General features: G+C 33.2%; 1 protein-coding gene across 1 annotated transcript; it reads right to left on the bottom strand.

The window, feature by feature from the left end:
- Positions 1-6,833: 6,833 nt before the first annotated feature.
- Positions 6,834-10,317, bottom strand: LOC131010949 (probable F-actin-capping protein subunit beta). Its single transcript, XM_057938656.1, has 8 exons — positions 10,076-10,317; positions 8,550-8,620; positions 8,135-8,248; positions 7,809-7,891; positions 7,652-7,725; positions 7,429-7,548; positions 7,230-7,325; positions 6,834-7,150 (listed from the first exon to the last, which is right to left on the bottom strand). Exons 1-8 carry the CDS (start codon positions 10,202-10,204, stop codon positions 7,049-7,051), a joined length of 789 nt encoding a protein of 262 aa, XP_057794639.1. The 5' UTR covers positions 10,205-10,317; the 3' UTR covers positions 6,834-7,048.
- Positions 10,318-17,570: the final 7,253 nt, after the last annotated feature.

The following is a 17,570-nucleotide window of genomic DNA, read 5'->3' as shown; positions in this document are numbered from 1 at the left end:
TTATATCATATTAAATTTTTTCTCACAAAATTAAATTTAAGATATAAATATTTATTCATTAATGAAATTTGACGGTTTTTAGAAAATAATTAAATTATATAAAAAATAAAGATAAAAATTAGTGGGAGAAGAGAGAAGAAAATGAGGGAAAAATTGGAGGCAAAAACTCCTCTTTTATATATTATTACTAGTACGCTCCCCCGTGACATGCACGGGCCACAATATATTTATAATTTTTAAAAATAGTGTATAATAAACTATTATCAACTGAATGAGTATAACATTAAATTTAATGAGTATTGTATAGTAATAATTAAATTTATAGACTGTAAAGTAAATAAGTTAAGTCAATCTTATTTTTAACTAATAATATAAATTATAAGAGCATCCGCAATGCGGATTCCTTAGTGCGGACCGAGCCAATGAAGAAAGTGCCGCTACCTATGGAGCTCGTGCTGGACGCGAGGCATAATGTTGAGCATGGGGGGGAATTGTGTGCTGCGTGTGTACAACACATGTGACTTTGAAAAAATAAAAAATAGACAGAGGAGTTGCAGAAAAATTGGGGAGGCAATGGGTGGGGAGAGAAAGAGGGGGAAAAAAAAGAGAGAGAAAGGAAATGGGCTGCCGAGGGGGTAGATTAAAAGTAGGGGCTTTTTTTAAAAAAATTTGATTTCATTTTTTTTATTTTAAAATTCTAATTTTTTTAATTCTTTTGAAAAAAATTACCTAATTTTTAATTATTGTAATGTTTTTAATTTTAAATTCCTATATTTTATTTTAATTAATGTAATATTGAATTTTAAATTTTGATAAAATATTTAATTTTAAAAAAGAAGAGTAAAAATAGGATTAAATGAAAATGGAGATTATGGCGTCATTTATAGAGCCAATGCACTACAGAGGGAAGACGCTAAGGTGGGGACCACTAATTAGCGTCTCTCCTTCTCCCATTGTGAATGCTCTAAGAAAAGGGTTTAGTTGATAATCTAAAAAAACAAATTGATTTGGAAATATGATAATCATAAATAAATAAAAATTAAACAAATAATAAAGTCCAATTCCGAGCAACATAATCATTAACAAAAAGGACAGAAACGAAAGACATAAAAAAAATACATTTAATTGTTATTTCAAATTTTTAAAATTTTGTAGCACTAAACAGAAATATTTTAATTCAAAAATTGTTTAGTGGGTGACATTATAATGCAATTAATGGGATAGATGACGCACTTTTAAGATAACGGTTGAATATATCAGGAAGCTAGACAGTTAAGATATATAATATGTTTTTTAATAAGGACTCACAACAACAAATTGTATATATATATATATGTTTCAAAAACTGACTCCCACTAAACAAAATTAAATTTTGAAATTTGCCGCTAAAATATAGTTATTGGAGTTATTTTGTTATTACTATTTCCGTCCATAAAAAATAGTATTAAAGTGGACGATATAGGTTTCAGTATAATGTATTATGAGTATAGTATAATCAACTTAAAAAGTAGTGTTAATAATGATAATAAATTATGTTCCAAAATGACAAAAAAAAAGACTATTTTTTTATAAACAGATGGAGCATATTATATGAATATTTAAATTATTAATAATTATTATTAACAACACATATTATAATTATAGAGTATTAGATGCTATACAAAAATAAAAAATAAATAATTATAAATCATATTTAAAGTTCTATAACTTTAACCAACATCCCAAACTTAATTTAATAATTTCAAATCTTTAATTAAATTAAATTAAATAAAATAAATAACATACACCTAAGGTAAAAAATTGGGCCGTTATTCAACTTTTGAGTACTACTAAAAGCCCATATTTGAATACTTCAAATCTAATTAAAAAACATACAAATACAAGTAATATGAAAAAGAATTAGTTAAAAGTTAAAACCCTATTCTATTTCATTGTGCCGCCTGCGTCTTCTTCATCTTCTTCTTTTCTGTTGTTCATGCGTCTTTCTTTCTCTTCTTTCTACAACGTCATCTCTTTATTTTTCTTCTTCATCTTCTTTCTGCAGCTTTATCTTCTTCTTTTTGCAAAATAGTTTCATCATCTTCTTCTTAATTCTCATAAACAATATCGGTGAAATTGCAATTTCCAGAATTATGTAAAGTTGAATGCTTCGATAGCCCCAGACCGTTGGAGTGAAGGCGTTGAAGTTACAATTGTAGTGGCATCGGAGATGTAGCACCGCTTCTTATTTTTCTCTTTTTCTTTCAGCGGAGTTATTATTCAAATTAATTTCACAAGAATTATCTTTTATCTAAGAAGATTCAAGAAAATTTCTTTATGTAAGACAAATTCGTTCGAGTGCTTAAGCAGATCGAAGTTAATTTCTATTCAAAATTTCATCTTCTCTTCAATTAAGAAGAAAAAGAAAAAAGTAAATTCAAGATTTTGAAAATTTCTTATGTAAGATAAATTTGTTCAATTGCTTAAGAATCTATCATTTTTTTTATGATGAAGATTTTGAATTAATTTTGTTGGTATGGTTGCTGAATTATTGTTGAAATTCATGTTTATGTAATTCGTATTTTTCAAATGCATTTGATTTTGGATAAAAGCTGTATTGATTCGAAATTTAGGAAGAAAAATTAAATTTTTGCTTACTTCACGTTTTTTCAAATATCCCTAAAACTTTGGAAAAATAACTGCTATAAAATTGTAGGGAAAATGTAACCGTTGAACTGGTCTTTTATATTATATATAGATATAGAGTTGATGTAACAAAAATCAACACCATAAATAAAACGATAAACGACACAAAGATTTACATGGTTCGATCTTGAAGATCTACATCCATGGGTGAATTTTTAGGTGTTTTCACTATACTTGAGAGTTTACATTTTATAAGTTGATGAGATGAATGAAAGATAAGAGTCCCCTAAGCTAATAATCAAACTCCTATTTATAAGCACCAACATAAACCTAACGTCTTTGGGCCAATTAATTCAGATAGTTGGGCCTAAGCCCCTATTACATTAATCTTTGTTCTTGGGCTAAGTTGTCTGCACTGGGAATTAAAGCCGGACTATCAAAGTCGACGTAGAGCCAAATCGTCGAGGCTGGGAGCCAAGGAGGTTGTCAAGGCGAGAACATGGTTAAGCTGCTAAGAGCATCCACAGTGGGGGTGACCCGATAGCTGACCTGATAGAAGGGGGACCACATTGGGTTAAGGAGGCCACAGTGGGGTGACTTGATAGCTGACTTGATTTTTTTAGTTTTGATTTTTGTATTTTTCATTTAAATTTTAATTGCACAAATTTAAATAACACAAATTACTTCAAATTAAAATTGCATTAATTTAAATTACTAAAATTTAAATATAAATTTAAAAATTAAAAAATTGAAAAAAATTACAATAAAAAATACAAGCCCAAACATTTTCAGTTTTTCTTTACTACTCATTTAAAATAGAAGCCCAAATATTTTTAGTCCAATTATAATTTTAAATTAAAACTAATTAAAGTTAAAAGCCCAAATATTGAAAGTCCAATTATAATAAAACCCTAAACTACTTTCTTCTTCCTTTCTTCAATGTTGCGTTCCACTTCATTTCTTCTTCTCCTTCAATGGCGTCGCAAACCAGGTAAGCTCATATTTTTTTTTCTGCGCATGTACTACACTCATGGAGGAAAAAAGAGAACGAGTCTCACCTGATAAATCGGGTCTCCCTCGAGTTCCTCATGGCCACAATGGAGGACACGATCAGTGGGTGACTCGAGTGGGTGCGATCGAGTCACCCACTGTGGATGCTTTAAGATAATTCTCGATTAACAAAGTCAGCTTTGTCAAGTTAATGCTGCACCAAATATTCAAGATAACAGTAACAATAACATCTATATATATATATATATATATATATATATATATATATATATATATATAGGGGGTCGCTCCAATGAGACCCCTAATTTTAGTGAGATCTAAGGCACGATCTGGTGCGTTTATTTTATCAATTTTATGGCTGATATTGTATCTGGATGGAGAATTTTTTTCGCAGGGTTCGAATCTTGGAGAGAGCATAATATTTTAAATTTTATTATTCATCAGTATATACTGCCTTGTTCATCAGTATATATGTCTTATTCATTACTAATTTTTTAAATTTTGTTTTTCATCAGTATATACATCTGGTTCGTTAGATATACGTCTTGTTCATTAGTATTATATGTTTTATTCATTGTCCTCAGTGTTTCACGAAAAATAGGGGGTCTCACTGGAGCGCGCCTCTATATATATATATATATATATATATATATATATATATATGGAGAGGGTAACGCTATTCACTACACTGCTCTTAGTCTATAATATAAGACTAATTTATGACTGTCGATCAAAGGAAACCAACGGCTGTCATTCCATAATTTATGATTTTAATAGTTCATTAAGTAATATAAATTATTCATACATATTTTTTATGTGAGGGTATTACTGACTTTGGCTGTTGACCTTCTAAACTGCTATGATTCTCTCTCCAATTTATTTATGGAATTTAAGATTTGAAATGATCACTTCTCGGTTTAATTAAGGGAGTGACATTATTTTGGTAGTAAATGATTCCACCTAAAAATTCACCCGAAAAATTTGTGGATATCAATAAAATTTTGAATTTTAATTTACTTGGTATACTAAAAACCCTTCTTATCTTCTGAATCAAAATAAAATTTTTCATTTTATTAATTCGTACATTGCTAATGTAAAATTCATACAGTGTTGTATATTAATTAATTAATTTATAATCCAATCATTCATACATTGATAATGCAAATTTCGTACAGAGTTAATTACATTTTAGTTAATTCATAATCCGATAATTCATTCATTATTAATGAAAAATTCGTACGTACGCTGAAGAGCTGACTTTTTTTTATAAATATTCTTCAAAACTGTAGAAAACATAAGAGAAATTTGATTAAACGTAATAAAATGTCAGTAATAATTCATACATTGTTAATGCAAAACTCGTACAAAGATGTTAGAAAAATTCGTACAGAGTTGCATTTTAGTTAATTCATAATCCGGTAATTCATTCATTGTTAATGAAAATTCGTACGTACGCTGAAGAACTGACTATTTTTATTTTGGATAAATGTTCTTGCATGAATTATTTTTAGTTTTTGTACGAATTATTTTTGGTTTATGTATGAATTATTTTGATTTTCATAAAAATTATTTTAGCTTCAAATCTGATTGCATGAATTATTTTTGGGTTTTGTACAAATTATTTTTTATTTACGTATGAATTTTTTTGCTTACTAGACCATACGTAATCGAGTTTGCATCTGAAAATAATTTTAAAAAAAATCAAAAAGGATGATAATTAAAAATTGTGAATAGTGTTTTCCATAAGAATACTAATCGTGTTCTTCAACTTTATTCGTAAGTTTTTTTTTTTTTCTTCCTATTATGTATACATTAATTCAGAATTATAATTATAGAATATTAGATATTGGCATAAATGTTATCCCATTATTTAAGGAAATGATTGTTATTAAAATGTAGAAATTACTTTTGTATCCTAACACATAATCTGCATTTATTACTTAAGGAAAAGATGATGAAGATCTGTCCATTAATTAAATAAAATCCAATGGCCTACAATAGGTCTTAGTTTATAGGCTAAGAGTGAGTCTTATTTTAGCGCAACCCTATATGGAGATATATATATATATATAGAGAAGTAAATGTCAATAAATTTAATTTGAATGGTACACTACTAAAAAAAATAATAGGGATAACGGTTCATACATAACGGTTTTGGTCAAAAACCGTTATGTATGAGTGCACTTTTAATAATACATAACGGTTTTACAAAGTTCTGTTATGTATGCACCGTTATCCAAATGTATTTATAACAGTATCAAATTAACCGTTACGTATTAGCGTTATCTATTAGTAATATATATAACGGTATTACTGAACCGTTAACTCATTTGTTATGTATGAGCATCTATTCAACAACGGTTGTTTCAACGTTAAGAATACCGTTATATATGAGCGTGATTTATAACGGTAGTTCCAACCGTTATTCCCTACTGTTATATATGAGTTTTTTTTTTTTCAATTTTCTTTAAACTAAATTTTAGTATCTCTTTATAACAAAAAAAAAATCCTAAATTACAGTAATCTATTTCACTCCTGCAATTTTGCTCCCATCACAATTTCGCTCGTTCTGCAAATTCGTGAAATCAATTTCTGACTACTCGATTTTGCCACATTTATTTCGCTCCACCAACAAATCAATGAATGAACTGTTGTTCTTCACCTTCCACCAAATCGCCAAATCGTGAAATTATGATTTCCCATTCGCCTATCTTCCACCACATCACCAAATCTCAATTCGTGACCCTTCTTAAAATAAAAACACTTCTTAAAATATAAAATATAAATAATTTTCAGCCCTTAGATCATCAAGATCTACGGTTGATTCGTAAAGCTTTTGGATGAATTCGTGGTCCTGGGTTCGAATCCCAAAGGTAGCAAAAATTTATTTTTCACAATTCGTAACCATGTTGAATAAAATTCGTACATTAAAAAACATTTATATTTATATTTTAAGAAGTGTTTTCACTGTAGCCCTACAAATATGATAGTTTGAGAATTTAAAGAATACTATTTCTTATAATTTATGATATTTTTGATAAAACGGGTATAGTTCAAAATTTAATATTATATTTACCTTAAAATAAATCATGATAAATCCTAGTTGTAGAGTGGGGTGGGATGGGGTGGGGTGTGGGGGTAGGCGTGTGTGTTTAAAATAGAGATAGAAAGAATTGTTTTCTGGCTGAGCACAATAATTATATTCCAACAATAGTTTAATGCATTCATAAGAAAATCAGAGAGACAACAGTCATACACAGACTACACTTGAAAAGGGAGCCTATCTTTTACAACACGCAAATAAGATTTCTTTTCAAAACAAATGAATCCAAGTATGAGTAATAAGATGGACAACACATTGTACGCGACACCGCTGCCAGGAAACAAACATAACAAAAGCAGTTCCAATATTTCAAAGACGTCTCTTGTTCATCTGTTCGGGAAGTCTCGTTTGAATGGGTTCGGATGGTGGTCGCAATGTGCAGACCATCTCTTTCGTCTTCCCAAAATATACCTGGAAATGGCGCAACATATTTCACTGAGTCTCTGTCTTGATGAAATTGCATGGAAGAGATACAGGTAATAACACACACCTGATCCAATGAGTACCTCAACTTGCTCTCCATTTCTTCGATCATCCTTCCCATATTAGCTAAATGACCCTCTGCAACCGGAAGATCCATATTCATCTGTGTGGAGAAAAGGAGCAAAATGCGATGAGAAAAGCGGATAAACAATACCAAATCAGAAATTAAACATCATCACCACATTTGTAGTCCAAATAGAAAATACCTGTCTTCTAATCGATCCTGACAAGTTGAAGGTGCCTGAGGACTCATCATTTGTGGTCAACGAAAGCATCACAGAGCTAGTCAAACAGTAACGAGCAGTTGCCTCCTCTAGAGGAACCATCTATAAATATGAAAACAAATGAGCATAACTATGATGGTAAGAGGAAAGGTAATTTTTCTATTTCTAGATCAGACAGCCTCCTCTAGAGAGTCGGATGACATACCTCAATGACATGGATTGCTTCCCAAGACCCTTCTTCTAAATAACCTCTTCTACCATCTGCAGTCCTCGAACCATCTGCAAAAGGCAAAACCAATGCATAATTAGAGTAGTAGTGGTGGTGGTGGTGGTGGTGGTGGTGGTGGGAGAAAAATAGTTACCCTTTTTAATTAAGAAGCAACCAATAAAACCTTCATCTTCATTCTCCCAGATATACACTGATGAAGTGCCACCTTCATAGTACCTATTGATTGATTGGTTGACTTAAGCTACTTGAAGCTCTCAGAAAAACAAGAGAGAAATAGGAAAAAGTAATAATGACAATAACAATATAGATGAAATAAATATTGTACCAACAAATGCAACATCATCATCATATGTTACATTTTAAAATTTAGAGCAGGTAGGATGCAGTGTTATTCATTAATTTTTTTGCAAGAAGCCTGTATGTAGTTAAATAAAGTACGAGGTAAGTAAAAGACCTCACTGGTCACAATAAACAGTGAAGACATCGTTTGCTTCCATCTCAAGTTTCCTTAACTCCCGAGATGGATAAAGTCCGTCGTCTAGTGGGGGATGGTATTTGTTTGACCAAGGTGACCTTCGGGAGCAAAAATAAGAAACAACAAAAATAACAATGTCTCAGTAAGGGCGGGCAAGATAAAAGATAAAACATATTCTTTCAAATGCTTGCAATAATAAAGGAAGACAAAGAAACCCTTATGTTATGGCGTTTGATCAATTATTGCTGGCAACTCAGCACAACTCTGGTGATATTTTCAATTTCATGGACCATGCAACAGCTTATTTGTTAAAAACGTTCATCATAAACATAATAAATCCTTGGGCTTTGATGATGTTATTTCACAAGATCTAATGGAGGCAAACAGTACAGCGCATACCTATAAGAATCTGCATCTCTGTTATACTCGCACAATATGAACTCCTTCCCACTATCAACATCACATAAAACCTGAGGAGCAACATTATGTTTAGCAAAACAACCTAGTTAAGAACTACGTTTTCTATAATTAACCATACAGAAATTAGTGCCCTTGCACAAGGATGTTTTTGATAAAATGATATGGTCTAGAAATCCCAAGCTATGATTGAAGATAAAGAATAGATTATATACTGTAACACCAAAAATTCTGTCTCGTTTCTCCACATATAACATTTATAGAGAGAGAGAGAGAACATACATGATAGTTATATATACTAAACAAGAATGTAAGACTAAACAAGTCATGTTGTGCCCTTTACAGTTAACACACTATCTAACCACCACAAAGTTTACAGCCTTACGTTGAGTCAATGCAACCAATTGAGACAATGAGACTGTACGAACCTTTTAGTCAAAAGTAAGGTCACCCTTTGCATAAAGAGAAGGCCTACCTATCAAACTACAGTAAGATCAAATTTAAAAGCACAATTTGCAGTTCATATCATGCCAATAATTGCCAAATAAGAGACTAATCATCCCCGTATCTTCACTCTATCTATCTAGATTTAGGATTTCGATAAACCAAGATAAATAAATAAAAATAAGCAGAAAATATGTTTGAAATGGTCCTGATGTTCTAGATGTTCTTCATTTCTACAGCTACGGCTCAAAACTCCTTCTAGAATCACCACAAATTAAAGCAAGAAATCCCACAGCCATTAGTAAATCAAAAGATAACAAATATGAAAATAAGAAATGCGCGTAAAATGCCTGCAAGAGCTAGCACTTCTACAAATTATCCTGTATTTATTCACAAGCCGAAGTAAATCAAACGTCAAAGAAGTAATTTCATTTCCAACATTACACATCAGCTAAAGGATTACACATATCCAGTAAACTTCAACCGAATAAACTGCTTTAGGAGTTCATAGCCTAAAACACAGTTCATTTTGAGCTATTTATGACAAAAAAAAAAAACAAGACACAGCATGTGTTATTATGAAAATGGAACTAATTATCTCGGTTCATGAGTCAAAATCATTATAAATAAAATTAAAAATTCAGAACCGAAGCTTAAACAGAAAAGGTAACTAAACAATTACTGATTATAAACGCAATATTACAAAAAAGAAAAAGAAAAAAAAGAACAAGCAAATCCACCAACAATCACGAATCCATTATACAAGCGCCATAACAATTCCGCCAAGATTACCATTACCCCCCCCCCCCCCCACCCCCCAAAAAAAAAGAAAAAGAAAAAGAAAAAGAAAAAAGAAAAAAGAAAAGAAACAACCTGAGATTTCAATACCCAATGGCCAAGGAAAAACTATTCACCAGCGTCTAAAATTCAAACCCCAGATTCTATTCATCTCCAATAAAATTCTCACTGTACATACACATAATAAATGTAATCGAATCGAATTAATCCAATTGGAGTTTTATAGCGTATAAAATCGAATCAAACACAAACTGCAATAATTTCACCTGAAGAGGTTGGTCGACTTGAGAGAGAAGATCGGCGGAGTGGTGCGGCAAAAGGCTTAACAATGCAGATAGCGCAGCTTCCGAGTGCTTGGGCGGAATTCTTCGCATCAAACCCATTGCCGCCTCCATATTTGCGTTCGAGCTTTCGTTTCCTTTTCCGGATCAATTTCTATTTCCGTAATTCTTTAAAAATGGGAGGTATTTATTTGAGGTGAAATGCAAATATATCACTTTTAACTTTTCCTGTGATTGCGCTACAACCCCCTTAACAATTATATATAGCTCTTGCACCCAAAAATAAATGAGACATTTTTTTTTTTGATATTTGGGGAGGGGGAACGGTGGGGTTTGATCCCTAGACTTTACTATTCACAGATAGGAGTTTGTACTGCTAGGTGTCCCTTGGGGACTATAATCCTAATTATAGTTTATTAGAGCACTCCCAACAGATCACCTAAATCTATCACTAACTCTAAATTTAGGCTAAAACAATTGAAAATGAGATAAAAAATGCATTCACCAGATCCCCTAAATTGGATGGGGCCCACAAAAAAATTTACACCTACCTAAATTCAATCTTAAATTTACACCCACCCTAAATTTATTTTAAGTTTATAATTAGTAGGGCCCACACATAATTATTGTTTTTATGTAGAAAATAGGAGACCTGATGTATGCATTTATAAAATTGAGATCCTAAAATTAAATAGGGAAGCTTTAAGGAGGAATATATGAGCATAATTATGAGATTTCTGCTGGGAGTGCTCTTACTTATGGTAAAAAATTGCATCCACTACACTATGATCAAATCTATCAAAATTGGTCCAAAATTAGGTTTTGAGTCTTCTGACTTTTTTTTAATTAATAATTTTTTATAAATTAATAATTAAATAACTATATTTTAAAGACAACGTTAAAGTGAACTCGCTTTCTTTTAGGTTGCGGTACAAAATAGTCGTTTTAAATTTTAACCAAATGTGTAATACTTTATGATATAAAAAATTATAATACCTTATGAGATATTGTGGAAATAAATTTCACGTTTTATAGTTTGTAAGGAAGAAAATATTTAAAATTTTAATAGCATTTGAATTTTTTTTGGCTAATATTAATTTTAAAAAATAAAAATTGCCTAGTTAGTAGGCAATGCTTTCTTTTTTTTTCCTTTCTTCTTTTTCAGTAAGAATGTGTTCTCTTTGGTTGTAAATTTATCATGGGAAAAAGAGTGATAAACAAAATTTCACCCTTTAAATCATTTTTTTCTTTTCCCTCATTTCCTACTTGACCCTTACTCATTCCTTATTTTTACTACAAATGAGTGAAAATATTATCATACCAGTTTTGGAGGGATAATATTATCCCTCCTTTGTAGTGAAAATGAGGAATGAATAAGGGTCAAGTAGGAAATGAGGAAAAAGAAAGAAATAATTTAAAGGGTGAAATTTTATTTATTTCTCATTTTCCTATGATAAATTTACAACCAAAGAGAACACACAAGACAAAACTTTCAAGATCATAATGTGTTTGACGCCTAAATATGACGTGGAACATATACTCTCGTCATATTCTTATAAAGATATTATATCATGTGGTGAGGACAGATGTTCCACGCCACAAAGGTATTTAATTATTGGCAAATTAATACTATATCCAAAAATTATGTTGAAATGATATGAATCGGTTTAATAAAAATTAGATAACGTGTAATTATAAAAAAGAGTAATAGTCGAAAAGTATATAAGTTTTTTTTTTTCATTCTCTGATTTATATCGTCACATTTTATTTTTTTTTTAGAAATATATTAATTTATAATTTATTCACAATTATCCCACAGATTACAAGTTCGCACAAATCAAATCTGGTGGGCAACCAGAATTGCTAATGTGGCAACCGCAATAGTCAAATCACACACACACTCCACTATCTCGTTCTCCCACACACACACACACTCCACCATCTCTCATACACATACGTTAGAACCTCCCCTCCCCCACCCCTGCAGACCCTCCCTATTCGGCGGCACATCACCACTCTCTCACTCTTTTCTAGCGGACCTCCATCCCTTCCATTGCCCCCCAAGCACCACCATGACTTTCTCGCTCAAAACCATCGCAATCAACCCTAACAACAATCACTTCAACAATCCACAACGAATTTTTCTAAAATCACAAGCCATCGGCATCGCCACCGAAGCATTCACCTTCTTCTTCTGATCTCCTCTGAATCTCTTCGCTGTGCACCGAATTCGTGCTCTCCCTTGCTGATTTTCTTCACGGTCTCGATGATGGCGATTGAATCCTTCACCAAATTCAGACGTCGACCTCCCTTTGAATTTATTCTTTGGTTTTTTAAAAAAATATTTTTGGGGATGAATATTGGGAAAGCAAGGAGACGATGAATTGAGGATTGGGAGACGATGAATTTTGTGTTCCCTAATGGTGATGCTATTATGCTGCAACAGCAAGACCGCCGGCACGACGGCGGTGACGGTGGTCGGCGGTGAGGCGTCATCGGACACATCAACTTAAGTTGTTTTGTTTAAGAAAATTGAAAAAAAATACTACTCCCTCCTTCCACGAAATGCTGTCCTAATTTGCCATTTTGGTCCGTCCATAAAAAGTTGTCTGTTGGGTCCCGGATGGTCACTGAATTGGTGTATGGGGGAATACACTAATAGGCTATTTTAAAAATTCTTTTGTAAAACTGAAGTGAGTATCAACTGATACTGAAGGAGTTTAGACTGAAGTCAACAGTCAAAGAGATTTCGGTTTAGAAAAAAGGATTAGACTGATACTGAAATTTCAGTATTTGATTTGGGTTTAGGCACGAAGCGATAACTGATAATCCACGTAAGGTTTTAGTCTAGAATTTGAAATCAGATAAGTGTTATAAATCTTACTGACTATCCAATGATTTGTCAGTTAGACTGATAACACTAGCAACAGAAAATAAACTTTAAGAAATAGCCTTTGTGATTATCACTTCATCAGTTTTTTTTTAGATTTCACTTTTCAGTTAAACAGTTTTAGTTAGATAAGAAGTTTGAATACAACAGAAGAAAAGAAATAACTGAAAAGCGATAAACAACACAACGATTTTTATGTGGTTCAGAAAACTAGTTCCTACGTCCACAGCCAGCTGATCAAACTAACAATCACTCTAGGCTTGTATTTACGGGTGCACAGCAAACCTTGAACTGAAACAACAAGGTTTCAGTGCCAATACACTAGATTGGACTTCTCGTCTCCTTCTCAGCTCGCAGTTGCAAGGACAACACACGTCTTGCTTGCGGAGGCCAAGAACTCTTGAGTTCAGACAACAGTCTAGAACTCTCTCTCTCTTTCAAACTCTCTTTTCGCTCTTTTGAAAAGAGTTTGAATACCAACTAGATTACTGAGAACATGCTCTCAGTAATCGAAACTTAGGCTAAGGGTTTACAATGAAATTGTCTAAGATGATAAGAGAATTTAGCTAATCAGTAACTGATTTGGACTTTTGATATTCTCTTCTTCGATTCAAACTTTGGAAAGCAGTGAGTAGGCTGAGTCGCAAATTTGGCAGAGTTTCAGCTTAAGTGTATGAATCGGTGAAGATTAAAAGTGATCCTCGAGCACTATTTATAGGCGAAGTCTTGAATAGATCCGTTGGTGAGATGGTCTTCAAGATTTCTGCCGTTGTGAGACAAATTTGAATCTTCGGCTGAGGCTTCAATCTTCAAGGCTCCTGATTAGTTGAGGAATGGGCGTCCTTAGCAGTAGGAGTATGATGCGTCTTAAAAGTTAGCACGAAATAGGAAACTCTGTTCAGGCGAGTACGATCTTCGTATCCTTTGCATTTAATGCAACTATACTTTGCGTGAATACGTGGCTTGTTTTAAACTTATAAGTCTTCAGTGAAAATTCGTCCTTCAAAATACTTTAGTATTTTGTCTTCAGCCTTTTCAGTTCCAATCTTCAGACAAGCGTCTTCAGTTCTTCGATCTTCAGTCCAACGGTCTTCAGTCTTCATTCTTCAGTCTAGCTAGGAAATTGAACTCTAACACTTAAGTTCAAAAAGTTATAGTCTAGTGAAGGAAAATCTAAGGGCTTTGGTATCATCAAAACTAAGACAATGATATTTCATTAATTTCCCAATATTGTCTAAATCTATTTTTTGTAAATTTGTGGGTCCCTTTCTCCACTCACTAATATGGGGTCTCATTCTCCGCTCACTAACTTAATTATTTTTTTCCACTCACTAACATGTAGCTCTTACCGATGCAGCTAACAAACGATGTTAGAATCTTTTCTTTTCGCGAGATGCTGGCGAATCAACGAGAGCGCCGGCAATCGTTCATTCATTCCTTCGAAACTTCGTGCAAGACTCCTATGTAAAAAATGAGAGCAGAAATAAAAGGAAAAAGTCCTTTAAGAAAGAGAACCATCCCAGGAAAGGAATTTCCCCATCTTCTTCATGGCGGGAGTAATGAATCGGTGAATGAACGGGGGCTGATGCCATTCTTCCAGAACTTCTATATCTCAGGTAAGGTTTTAAGGAAGACAGAGAGGGAATTCTTGAGCTAGTGCAGTAGTTAGGAGTCATTGATCTAGTGGTAGACTGACTTTCTTCTCCTATTTTTTCCGGGGTAGAACGGTGGAAGTAAGGCAGAAGTGCTAGAGTGAAGAGGAAGGCTTGGGACGCTAAGTGCACTCATTACGAGGGAGGGAGAGGCCCCTTTCTCAACTAACTAAATAAATAACACAGATTTTCTTAAAACCCATGTCTCTCTAATCCCTCCCTTAGGACGACATTTCATGGACGGCAGGAGTATTAATTTATCGACATATTAATTTCGATTTTGCCATGTAAGTGCCACATCAGTTTTGATTTAACCGTGGGACAATTACGAATAATTATAAATTGATGTATTTTCTAGTCAAATTTAAAAGTGATGATATAGATAAAAAAAATAGAAAAAACTTATACTCTCTCCGTCCCATTACAAATGTTCCATTACTTTTGGGCACGGAGAATAACAAATGTGTAGAAAGTAGATAAAGTGGGTTGGTGAAAATTATTAAAATATTAGGTATAAAAAGAGAATATATTGCCAAAAAAGGAACGAGACATTTGTAATGGGACGTCCCATTATGGAAATTGGGATATTTGTAATAAGACAGAGGGAGTATATTTTTTGGTTATTACACCTTATAAAAAGGGGTTAATTAGATTTAGATTTATAAATTATTCTCCGTTGACGAAAGAACTTCCTGTTTTTCATTTTTTAGATGTCTATAAAAGAACTTTCTACTTATTTTTTGGACCATACTCCACCACTTAGTTTTCACTTTTCACCACTTCCAATACTAATCTTTTCTAAAAACTTGTATCACTCTTTCTTAAGAAGTTTTTTCGTGGAAAAAAAAAGCATTAGCGAATTTTGATATTTCTTATATTTTTATAAAAGTTATGAATAAATACACGAACTTGAATGATCGTAAGAATTTATCCAAAATCAAGATGTTGCCAACTCAAAATTGTCGTGCCATTAATTTTTTTTGACGTAGAGCTAAAATTTCAAAAATTTGGCTAGGGTTTTCAAAATTCCAATATCACGCCATTTTGGAGTTGGCCGAAATCTTGATTTTTTAGATGATTTCCAATAATAATTAAAATTTATGTATTTATTCAATGACTTAATATGAGAAAAAATCGAAATTCAGTAATAGTTTTGTGAATTTGTAACCAATTAAATCCCAATTCCACATAATGACATTTTTATAATATGTTCTCATTTTTTATTTGTTTATTATATACCTTAATTAAATTCAATTTTGAAATATATTGATAATAAAATATCATATTACAAATTAAATGATGAAACTTGGTAGTTCTATACTTTCTCCGTACATAAAAAGTATTCTCATTTACCTATTTTTTATTCACAAAAAAAAGTTGCATTTTACTTTTTAAATCTATCACATCCTAACCTTTATCTTATATTTAACTATAAATTGTACTTTTATTTTATTTTATTAATAATGAACATTTATTATACTTACCCTTACAAATTGTATTTTTATTCTACTTACAATAACTTTAATAAACTCTCAAAGGCCGGGAAAGAGATTCTCATTAAAGGTGTGGCGCAAGCTATTGTTGGGGATGAATCCAACAACTACGGATAAGGACGTCGGGGTCGTCCGGTACGATGGGCACTAACAACCTGAAACACGAACAATGTTAGAGCCCTTCTTAGAGCACCAGTGGGGTGTCGATGGAAGGGCCTCCGACGCTCAAGTCAGTAAACAATATTAAGAAAAATTGTATTGAAAGTAAAGGAAAGAGTAAATCGGGTCCATCTGGTCGACAAAGTTGAAGGGCGATTGAACAATGAGCAGGGGCCGTCGGGTCCTCCCGGTTGATCTTATCACCGAAAAACCTAAGGCCGAGAGCGTGGAGGCAGAATAGTGCGAGTGAGGAGAGAAGGTGCAGAGAACGTGTTGGAGTGTGAATGATTGTCTCTCTCGAATGACCTAGTAGGTTATTATTTATACCGTGATGGCATGACGGCTAGGGTTTTGCTGGCACGTCTCCTTAAACCCTAGTCGTTCCGATATTCGGGGGATCATATCCCTGACCTCATTCATTTTCTTCTCCCCCAAGTCGCTGCCCTTTCTAGGGTCTGGGTCGATGGGCCTCGATGACCTCGAGTACGGGCTGAATTAATTGAAATTAATTCAATTTTGTGGATTGGGCTTGACGTATGGGGCCACGAATATTTACTCGAATGGGCTATACGAAATTTGCCCACTACACCTATACCTTCTTTTTGCATGGCTATTTTATCCTTTCCTACCAGCCTTACGGACGATATGGAGCGTCTTCTTAATACTTTTTGGTGGGAAAATAAAAGTGGCTCTGGTAAGGGGATTAATTGGTTGAAATGGGAACGGTTGTGTGTTGATAAAAAGCTTGGAGGCCTTGGTTTTTGCAGCTTACAATTGATGAATATTGCTATGCTTGGTAAGACGTGTTGGCGGCTCCTTACTGACCATGAGGCTCTTGTGTGCCGTGCTCTCAAGGCGAAGTACTTTCCGAATGGTGAGTTCCTTACCGTTAAGATTGGGCACATCCCGAGCTTTTCTTGGCGAAGTATCCTCTCGGCTCAGGACTTAATTCGACGGGGTATTCAGTGGAGAATTGGAGATGGTGTGTTCGTTTTTATGATGATCCCTAGCTGCGGAATAATGATTATTTCCGGATTTTGTTCGCTACTCCTCATGGTCTTGTTGATCTTAGGGTCCAGGAGGTAATGACTCCAGAGATGAATGGATGGAATGTTGATTTGCTCAAATGCCTTGTTAATGAGAATGAGTTCCGGGAGATTATGAGTATCCCGGTTTTTCCCAACTCGGGCCCAGATACTTTGGTTTGGAATTATTTGGATAATGGCAGGTTTTCAGTAAAGTCGGCTTATAAGCTTGCTAGCTCGCTCACTCTGGATATTACTCCC

The sequence above is a fragment of the Salvia miltiorrhiza genome, chromosome 2 (assembly GCF_028751815.1).
Source record: "Salvia miltiorrhiza cultivar Shanhuang (shh) chromosome 2, IMPLAD_Smil_shh, whole genome shotgun sequence".
Taxonomy (NCBI): domain Eukaryota; kingdom Viridiplantae; phylum Streptophyta; class Magnoliopsida; order Lamiales; family Lamiaceae; genus Salvia; species Salvia miltiorrhiza.
This window is presented reverse-complemented; position numbering and strand designations above follow the sequence as displayed.

Coding starts and splice junctions, on each gene's coding strand:
- LOC131010949 (XM_057938656.1), bottom strand. CDS start 10,204: ATGGAGGCGGCAATGGGTTTGATGCGAAGAATTCCGCCCAAGCACTCG. Junction 8,621..10,075: donor AAGTCGACCAACCTCTTCAG/GTGAAATTATTG, acceptor GTTGCTCCTCAG/GTTTTATGTGATGTTGATAG. Junction 7,549..7,651: donor AAGCAATCCATGTCATTGAG/GTATGTCATCCG, acceptor TCATATTTATAG/ATGGTTCCTCTAGAGGAGGC.